This window comes from Denticeps clupeoides, chromosome 15 (assembly GCF_900700375.1).
Source record: "Denticeps clupeoides chromosome 15, fDenClu1.1, whole genome shotgun sequence".
NCBI classification, from domain to species: Eukaryota; Metazoa; Chordata; class Actinopteri; order Clupeiformes; family Denticipitidae; genus Denticeps; species Denticeps clupeoides.
Genome location: NC_041721.1, coordinates 3533290 through 3543032, shown reverse-complemented (window position 1 = coordinate 3543032; position 9743 = coordinate 3533290). Strand labels below are relative to the sequence as shown.

General features: G+C 48.8%; 1 protein-coding gene across 2 annotated transcripts; it reads right to left on the bottom strand.

The window, feature by feature from the left end:
• Positions 1-221: 221 nt before the first annotated feature.
• chst11 (carbohydrate (chondroitin 4) sulfotransferase 11) lies at positions 222-9417 on the bottom strand. Of its 2 annotated transcripts, none has more exons than XM_028953888.1 (3): positions 9200-9417; positions 4640-4725; positions 222-3439 (listed from the first exon to the last, which is right to left on the bottom strand). In XM_028953888.1, exons 1-3 carry the CDS (start codon positions 9315-9317, stop codon positions 2585-2587), a joined length of 1059 nt encoding a protein of 352 aa, XP_028809721.1. In that variant the 5' UTR covers positions 9318-9417; the 3' UTR covers positions 222-2584. The 2 variants fall into 2 exon arrangements, with proteins under 2 accessions (XP_028809721.1, XP_028809722.1); XM_028953889.1 differs by having other exon boundaries at positions 9215-9417.
• Positions 9418-9743: the final 326 nt, after the last annotated feature.

The following is a 9743-nucleotide window of genomic DNA, read 5'->3' as shown; positions in this document are numbered from 1 at the left end:
CTTTTTATGATCCTCATTGTCAATAATGGGGTCTTATCTAACCACAACGAGAAGATAAGGGACACGGGCACATGCCATCCTTTGGGATGCTCAAATGGACAGAGAAGCTTCACACCCGGTTTACCAGCTTTTATTAGTAAACCAAGCAGAGGAGACGCAGCACTGAACCTCATTACTGTCCTGTTGACGAGTCCAGCAGAGTCCACCTCTGCACATGGATAGACGGTCCAGGGGTGGATAAATAAATAAGAGCAGAGCAGAGCACACACTCAAACACACACCATTCACGCAGCATTCAGGCCACCATGTAAATGTCAGCTGGCCACTAATGAAGGCCTGGAGAAGCGGAGGAGTCGTGAATGAGACGGTGACGGGATGTCGCGCACTGCTGCGCAGTCGCCGTCACGCAGCCGCCACAGTCACTCATGATAGGCGTGGTCACGTGACCAACGGAAAAATAAGGCTGGACTGCGGCGCGGCAGACGAGATCTTAAAGGAGTCACAAAAAAGGCCACATTTCACTATGAACAGACACAGAGTGACATTCAATTTCTGGGAAGAACAGCAGATTAGCATGTGTCTTTCGACAAGACTGATGTTTATACACAGCACGATGTAACTCCCAAGTTAATCACACTGTCAAATCAAACTGTCCCCAACACTGATTGACAATCAATTTCACAAGCTGTTGAGCAAATGGAACAGACAACAGCTGGACATTATAGGCAATTAGCAGGACGTCCCCAATAAAGGCGTGGTCCTGCAGGTGGGGACCACAGACCACTTCTCAGTTCCCATCCCATTCTGGCTGATGTTTTGGTCACTTTTGAATGCTGCCGGTGCTTTCAGTCTAGAACCGGAGTCTAGAACCGCACAAGCGGCTCAGGTAGTGCAGCTCATCCGGGATGGCACATCAATGCGAGCTGTGGCAAGAAGGTTTGCTGTGTCTGTCAGCATAGTGTCCAGAGCATGGAGACCAGAAGACAGGCCAGTACATCAGTGGATGTGAGGAGGCCGTAGGAGGGCAACAACGCAGCAGCGTTGTGCTAGTAGGAACAGGAGGTTTGGCAGTGGGTAAGTCATGGTGTGGGATGGTGTGGGAAAATCCAGACCTCCATGGGTTGATAAATTTCATTTCCATTGATAATTTTTGTGTAATTTTTGTTGTCAGCACATTTCATAAAAAAATCCATTCATATCTAGGATGTCTTATTTTACTGTTCCCTTTAATTTTTTGAGCAGAGTGTGTGTGTGTGTGTGTGGTGGTTGCCTTGGGAGTGACACTAAGTCATCCCAAGGTAACTGTATGCATGTATGTGTGTAAACATTAGCATGGGAATAAATATCTTTATCTTCTGTTATGATATTTCCAGGTGAACCAGTTGGGAAAATTATGAAACTGCTTGTTCCAAGTGCAAATGCAGGCTTGGAATAAATGGCATAACACAAATTATATTGCCATAAATTCAGTTACAGTACATAAAAAGCACTGTATTCAGAATACTTTTAGAATACAAATGAAATTGTCATGACTCGTCATGAGTGGTCAATTAATTTCTTAATTGCTTATCATACATTGTGGGACTAATAAAGGTTGATCTTATCTTAATGAAATATCAGCATCAATATTAATTATTGTCATCCACATCTGCCCTTGTTAGTGGTCACATGCCCTTCCCAAACATTGTTCTAATGATCAATTAAACGTTGAAATTTGCAGTCAAAATAAACAAGGGACATCCTGTGTGAGACTAATTAATTTAAATTAATTAATTTAAATATGCAGGATATTCCAGGCGTGTATTTAAGTGTATAAGGCATGTTTTGTTTTATAATAATACATGTATTCTAAAAGAAATCTCTTTTCCCATTAAAAAGTAACGCCATTCCAATCACATTTAAATGTAACACGGACTGAACAACCCTGCGTTTGCAAGAAATGTTTCTCACACACACACACACACACACACACGTAGAAAACATGTAGAAGAATGTCAGAGTACTCGGAGTAAAACTGGGTTCTCATGTTGCATAAGTCGGTAAAAAATTTCCTCTTTCTATCTTTATCTTTCTTGTTCTCTTAGGTTCCACGTGAAATCAATCCTAGAATACAGCAGTTATGAGTGACAACAGCAGGAAGGCAGGAAAAAAAAAAAGAAGAAAAAAAAAGACGCTCAAAATAAATGAGCCTGTTGATTTAAAAGAAAGAAGAAAAAAAAAAAAAACCAAAGTCAAAGTCTCCCGTCACATAAATATAATTCCTCATGTGCTGCTTGCAGCAACTAGAGCAAAATGCTTCAGTTATCGACTTCCGGGCGGGAAGTCAGATTCTGACATTTGACCTTTTCCAGGACTTGTCAGTTACATTTTCAGGGACCACACACACACACACACACACACACACACAGCTCTGTACAAAAACACCCCCACGTGACCCCCCCCATCAACTCCTGTCTCTGTGATTGGACGCTGAAGACCTGCTTCAGAGTCAAGACCCTGTTATTGGACACGCACCCACGTCTGACCCTGGAGGACTGTTTAGCTCCACCCCTAGCGAAGCATTTGTAGGCGTGGCCTGCATTGTTTACCGCCATTTCAGGTAGCCGGGGGTGGAGTAGTTGAACATCAGGAAGTCCAGCTTGTACAGCTGGTACAGCTGTGCCTGGTGCTGGGCACTGATGTTCTGGAAGAACATGGCGGTCATCTGGTCGGTGGTGCGAGTGGACTTGGTGTAGGTGGGGAAGCGCAGCCAGTCGGCCACGCCCGCCAGCTTCAGCAGGTAGTTGGAGTCGTCCTCCAGCGTCTCGTACTTGCCCACCAGGTCGTAGTGGATGTGGCAGGGGTGGCAGAGGGAGTAGACCGTCTGCCAGTGCTCGTTGAGCGGCGCCTCCTGCTGGGTGACCGGGTCGGTCAGGTACTCGGCGAACTCGCAGAACTTGACGTCGGCGCCCGTCTGCAGGGCCTCGGCGGTGGCGTTCTTGCGGTAGCGCCGCACGATCCGCGTGCCGTAGCGCTTGTGGAAGGAGGTGTTGTAGCGCAGCGTGAACTTGTTGCGGTACGCCGACACCAGCCGCTCGAACGGCTCTCGCACGAACAGGAACTTGAGGTAGCTCTTCAGCCGGTGGTTGATCTCGGCGATGTTGTACTGGCTGAGCATCTTCAGGTTGGAGGAGACGTGCGCCTCGTTGGACGGGATCTGCATGGGGTCGGTGTATTTCCCGCGGCCCGACAGCACCATCATCATGCGCTTCCAGTTGGTGCAGGCCACCTTGGGCACGTAGCAGTAGATCAGCTCGTGCTCCTCGTCCACCACCAGGTGCTTGAGGTCGCTGGGCGTCAGGACGCGGCGCCGGCGGCTGGGGCTGCCGTGGACGCGACACGTCTCCCCGATCTGATCGCGCCGGGCCTGGTGGAGCTCCGCCGCAGACACCAGCTCCACCTGACGGGGACACAAGAAGCGTCAATTCAACATTTACATTTACGCCCTTATCCAGAGCGACTTACAATCAGTAGTTACAGGGACAGTCCCCCCCATGGAGACACTCGGGGTTAAGTGTCTCTCTCAGGGACACGATGGTAGTAAGCAGGATTTGAACCTGGGTCTTCTGGTTCATAGGCGAGTGTGTTACCCACTAGGCTACAACCACCACCAACAAGCAAGACACTCCTTGGTTTTAATTCAACTGTTTATTGGCCCTAAAGCATACGGCTGTTTTATAAAGGCGTGGCATTTGCTGTCATTTAATTTGCTCTAATTCAATGAGATAGATAAATTGAGATATTTATACTTCTTTTACACTGAATATCTGTAAAAATAAAGAGTAGAAGTCAGTCTGTGTGTGTGTGTGTGTGTGTTGTTATATTTATAGAATAAGCGATTCAGACGAGCGAAACCTTTTTCTGGAATTCCTTCATGACCCAACCAGTTCCTCACGGAACCGCAGACTGAAACCCTCACAGTCACGTGACTCGCCACAGGAAGCCGATTGGCCGCGGCCTCCGTCAGAAGCACCAATTACAAGGTTGGCAGTGGGTTCCTCGTAGCTGCCAAAATCTCTTAAGCCCCCACCCCCCATCCACCCAAAACCCCGAACCTGACGGGACGAGTTTCACTCAGACCCCCCTGTCCTGTCCCCCCCTGACCTCAACCTTCCGAACAGATGGACTCACTTTTCCAGGCTGTCTTTTTTTTTTTTTTTTTTTATTCTTTCTCCTGCTCTGCGTCTAATGCCGGCGTAGCGGCGCTCTAGCTGGTGAGAGGTGGCGCACGGGCGCCAGATTAAACAGGGACGTCGTCGCTGCCAGCCTGGAGAAGCTGCGCCTCTTCCTGGGCACAAAGCTGTCAGCGCGACGCAACACACACACACACACACACACACACACACACACACACACACACAGCCAGAGCACTTCAGTTTTCTAAATTAAAACATCAAAATGTGAAAATTCATCAGTTACATTTTTATTCCAGAGCGACTTATAATCGGCAGTGACAGGGACAGTCCCCCTGGAGACACTCAGGGTCAAGTGTCTTTTTTCAGGGACACAATGGCAGTCGGTTGGTTTCGAACCTGGGACTTTGAGGCGAGTGTTTTACCCGCTAGGCCACTACGAATGAACGAATGCAGAGCGCGCTCACCTGGCTGGGGCTGTAGAGCTCCTGCAGGGCCGTCCTCGAGCCTTTCGGACAGCAGGCGCTGCTGGAGAACGGGTTCCTCCTCGTTACTGCAGGAGAACAAGGGAGAGCCCTTTAGGGCGAGGCCTGAGGTTTGCGGGTAACAATTACAGTATCGATCGGCACCGCGTGCGGTTCTCCGTCCGAACTCGGATAAACGAACGGGTCTGTCCAGCTGCTACGAGCCTTTCCCACCGCTGCACCATCAGATCCCAGCCGGACGTGGTGACATGTCCTTTTTACTGCGTGCAAAATAGAAGACACCTTCCAGAAGTTTTGACTGATTGATTTTGGATTTATGATTTTCATGAAATATCGCACACATCACGTGACAAATTTTATTTGTCACGTACACAGTCGTACACGGTACGATATGCAGTGAAACGCTTTTAGCGACTGCTCCAGACCACAGTATTGCAAATGTTGCAAGTATACAATGAAAACCGATATGCAAATATTGCAAACATAACCAAATATTACACTATTACGTCTTTAACATAAAATATGTGTAACAGGTAGAGTGAAGGTGTGCAAATGAGTGAAAGACAATGTTTAAAGATTAAAAAAGTAAAAAGAGCAGAGATTGTGCAAAGAGAAAAAAAGCACAAAGTGATTTTGTGCAAAGAGTCCAGGGTGATTGAAACACTTTTTTCCTCAACGTGCACAAGCAGACCCACAGAACAGTGTTTTTAAAGGTGCCATCGTCCACCTTCACACCAGGAGGGAGCAGGGTGAGGAACTACGAGAGAAGCTGAAGGGATGATTACACACACACACACACACTCTCTGCCCAGCCTATAATCACACAGCCTCAGCAGCCATCGCCCAGCACACAGGATTATGGGATACGGAGGCATAATCTCCAGTGTCTCATTTTACTTTCACAAAGACGTAAATAAAGAAGCGGCAAACTAAAAATACCTCAAAATAACTGCAGCATCACGACCCCGCCCTGCAGGGTCCAACCCCAATCAGATACAAAGAATCAGCTCGACAGAGAAACACTCACTGTTACAGTGTGAAAGTGACGTGATTGTCATTGTGAAACCCTGCAGCACAGCACACGGTGACACAACAAAATGTGTCCTCTGTATTTAACCATCAGTGGGCGGCCATGACAGGCGCCCGGGGAGCAGTGTGTGGGGACGGTGCTTTGCTCGGCGGCACCTCAGTGGCACCTTGGCGGCTCGGGATTCGAACCGGCAACCTTCCTTAACCGCTCGGCCACCTCTGCCCCCGCACCAGCGTGAGTTCCGGCTTCCCGTATCCGATAATAACAAATCATAATAGCAGTTTCGCAGCGATGGCTACAACCAAACCCTGTGTGTTCTCCAGAAATTCATCCCATGCAGGTGCAAGTCGAATATTTTAAACACACACATGCATGGAAGCGAACACACACACACACACACACACCAGTATGCCTAAATGAGTGATGATAAAGTGACACACGTCACCCGGTCACCTCCCGGCCAAAATGAATGAATCAATGAATGATTCATAATTGAATGAACCTGGTATTGCCACGCAGTATGTTATTACACTATTATTATAATAATAATGTGGGTTTTATCAGCTAATTTTTTGTCTATAATGCTATTCCAATAAAAATTCCACATTAGTGAGCTTATTACAAATGCTGGATGGAATAAATCTGAAACAGCAGTGTGACCGGGGTTTCGAAAACGGCTCGGCCAATCACGCGCTAGCGGCTATCCGCAGTGAGAGCGAAGCCGGCGTGAGAGGGCGGGGGGGGGCGTGGTCTGCTAAAGAACTTAGCGGCTCGCCGACGAGGACGGAGCGATGTGGCAGCGGCGGTCTGAGCATGCTCAGAAAGGGTGACCACAGAGCCTGTTGCCATGGGAACCGCACAGGGAAGCTCTGTGATGGAAGGTGTCGGTGTCACCTACAACTGAGCAAATCAAAGACATTTTTTTATTTGAATTTTGACGCACACACACACACACACACACACAACAAAAATGATTTCCTTCCAGCCAGTAAAGGAAATCGTTTGTTTATTTATCTCTTGAAGGGGGCGGAGCCGCAGTCGCCACTAAATTACAGCGTGGAGGAAACGGAACCAGAACCCTTAAAATAGATAACAGCAGGGGAACCGTCCGCACGCAGTCAGAGGAACCGAATGACACGTGTGTGTGTGTGTGTGTGTGTGTGTGGGGGTGTTAAGGTGCTAACAGACACATGCGCACATGCATGGTGGGGACACACACACAGACAGACAAAAATATGGATCCCATTAACCAAATGACTGAAGACCGATAGAAAAAATACACACGCGGACACACGCGTGTAGACAAACACATGCAGAAATATGAAAACATTTTATTCAAAGTAACTAAACCTGGACCCTTGCAAAAAGGTAAGTTCCAATCACAGTAAATATTTGTCTGCCTGTGGTGGGACAGGAGAGTGTGTGTGTGTGTGTGTGTGTGTGTGTGTAAGAGAGAGAGAGAGAACTGAGGGCAACAGGATATGCCGATCTGCGTTCTCTCAGCTAGCCGGACAGTTCGAGCCAGACATCGCAAGCGTCCATTAGAAACCATCCACCGTACACTACTGAACTCTCAGTCGCGTTACCCCGGCAACTAGGAATTTCTTCTTCCGAACCTTTCTTGTGCGCACGCGGACATTGTTGGCGCTATCTTTACGACGAGCTGGGCCGCCCTGGGCGGGACCAGCGTGGATTCTGCTGCTGGTGTGGGGGTCTGTACCAGTTCTCTACTCCGCTGGTCTTTGCTTTGGTGATTTTTCACGTTTCAACTAGAGGACGGGACCCAGTAAAGCAAGCCTGCTGGGGTTTTTTTTGACCCCCAAATGTGGGAAAGGGGGCTGGGTAAAAGGGCAGAGGGCAAAGGTCTAAGAGTCAGCGTGTGTGTGTGTGTGTGTGTGTGTGTGTGTGTGTGTGGAATGATGAAGTAAATAACTTTTACTGTCCTTTCCAGCCACCAGAGGGGATTGTGGGAAAGAGTGGGACACATCATGTCATGTGCTGCAGTCAAATTCTAATCGGGTACACGAGGGAGGAGAAAAATATATCGATACTTTTTTTACCGTATCGACATAGACATAGGCAGCGGGGCGCAGTGAGGTTTTGATTTTATTCATTTCTTACTTCAGAAACATACTTTTGTAATGTCGCTATTAACTGCACTGTAAAGAGTGAACACCGGCTATAAAAACGTCACTTTTTTACGTTTGGCCGGTGTCCATTTTTTACAGCATGGCACACAGCCTATTTTTGGTTTTTTTTTACAAAACCATATTTTTCAGTTGCTGTTATTATTGCGTCTTAAGTCTGAAATGAGCACTTTGCACTGATAATACGAATAAAATTATTATAATCACCCTAAAATGAGGTAATTAGGTACAATTCATGAAATTAAGAGTTCTGCGTTTTCTTGGCATTGAAACATCCAGTAACTAAAGTAATTATATATATATATATATATATATATATATATATATATAGAGAGAGAGAGAGAGAGAGAGAGAGAGAGAGAGAGAGAGAGAGAGAAATGTGTAATTTGGAGGCATCGGTCATGAGAAGTTTGTATTCGTGTTTTTAACAGTGTATAATCCCCTGTGATGTTGGATTTATATTGGATTTGGGTTTAGACCCCTCGCGCTTATTTACACGCCACTAGGCCTCGACTTCGACTCGACGCCACTACTTTCATTTCCTCACACGCCGAGCGGGCGGCCGCGTCGCGTTCGTGCCACCGACGGCCACAGATCACAGACAGGAAGGCAGACAGGAAGGCGGGAGGCGATAGAGATCTCGGGCGATGGTTTCGTGTTTGGTGGCGTCTCAGGCAGACGAGGGCTCGCCATCCCCCCGGCCCCGGCTCGACCCTGCCTCACCAACCCCGAGGAATTTCAAGTTTCCAAAAGAAATTCCACCGGGTCTTTGTCACCCCGCCGCCCCGGCCTTCAGACTGTACCCTTTCATGCCCCCCCCTCGGTCCCGAACAGGAAAGGTCGGCCGCCGTCTTGACATTTGACCCCTGAATGTGTGGCGGCTTCTGCGATGCCACCCGACCAACAAAGAAGGGCCAAAAAAAAATGCTGCCAGGTCGCTCCAAGTCTACGGACGGTCTCCAGGCCAGAAAAAGGTCAGCTGTGCCCTGCTGACCGGGGCAATAAACGAATTGCCCCTGACGCTCCTGCATCAGCCGCACAACTCATCACACCCGGCAGCAGCCAATCTGGAGGCAAACCGGCGAGATGCAGCAAGTAAAAAGTTGCCAGGCTGCGGGTTTGGAGACAAGGGACCACTTTCGTGGTGACGTTACAACACATAACAACAATGAATGGTTCCGTCTCTACAGTCAGGTCCCTCCGGTCGTTCTCGGACTGTCGCTGAACGACCAAACGCCAGCCGGGTCCGCACGAAACCATCCGTGACGTCTGCGAGGTTGAAATAGGAAACGAAACGTAGCGCAGAGTCGAGAGCACAAAGCGGCGCGGCGCGGCGCGGCATCCCGGAGGCTCGGCGCTTCCTACCTGGCTGGAACGTACTTTGGAAATAGAGCACCAGCAGGATGACGGAGCCCAGGCTGGCGGCCAGGACCATCCGGCAGATCCGGCTCATCCTCGTCCGCTCCAGCAGCGTCTGCCTCATGGTTCGTGGGGAGGGGGGGGGTCCGCGGCGGTGCTGATGGAGCTCGGCCGACGCTCCGGGGCTGAATGAGCGTAGCGCCGCCGCCGCCGCCGCCGCCGGGCCGGACCACTGCGGGCGGCGACGGGGGGGAGGGCGGACCTCTCCGGCGACCACCCCCCTCCGCCGCGGAGAGGTGGTCGCGTCCGCGTCGCTCCCCCCGGACAGAGGCGCGCTTGTTCTTCAGCTTTTAGGTTCCAGTTTCAGGGACCGTTCAGTCGATAAATGCGAGAAAGCGAGTGGGAAATGGATCAGTCTGTCGTATATCAATGCAAAAGATCAAATCTCAACAAGAAATGCTACTTTTTACATGATGTAATAATAATAATAATAATAATAATAATAATATTTATAATAAATCACTAACAACCAGAACCAGAAATTTAATAT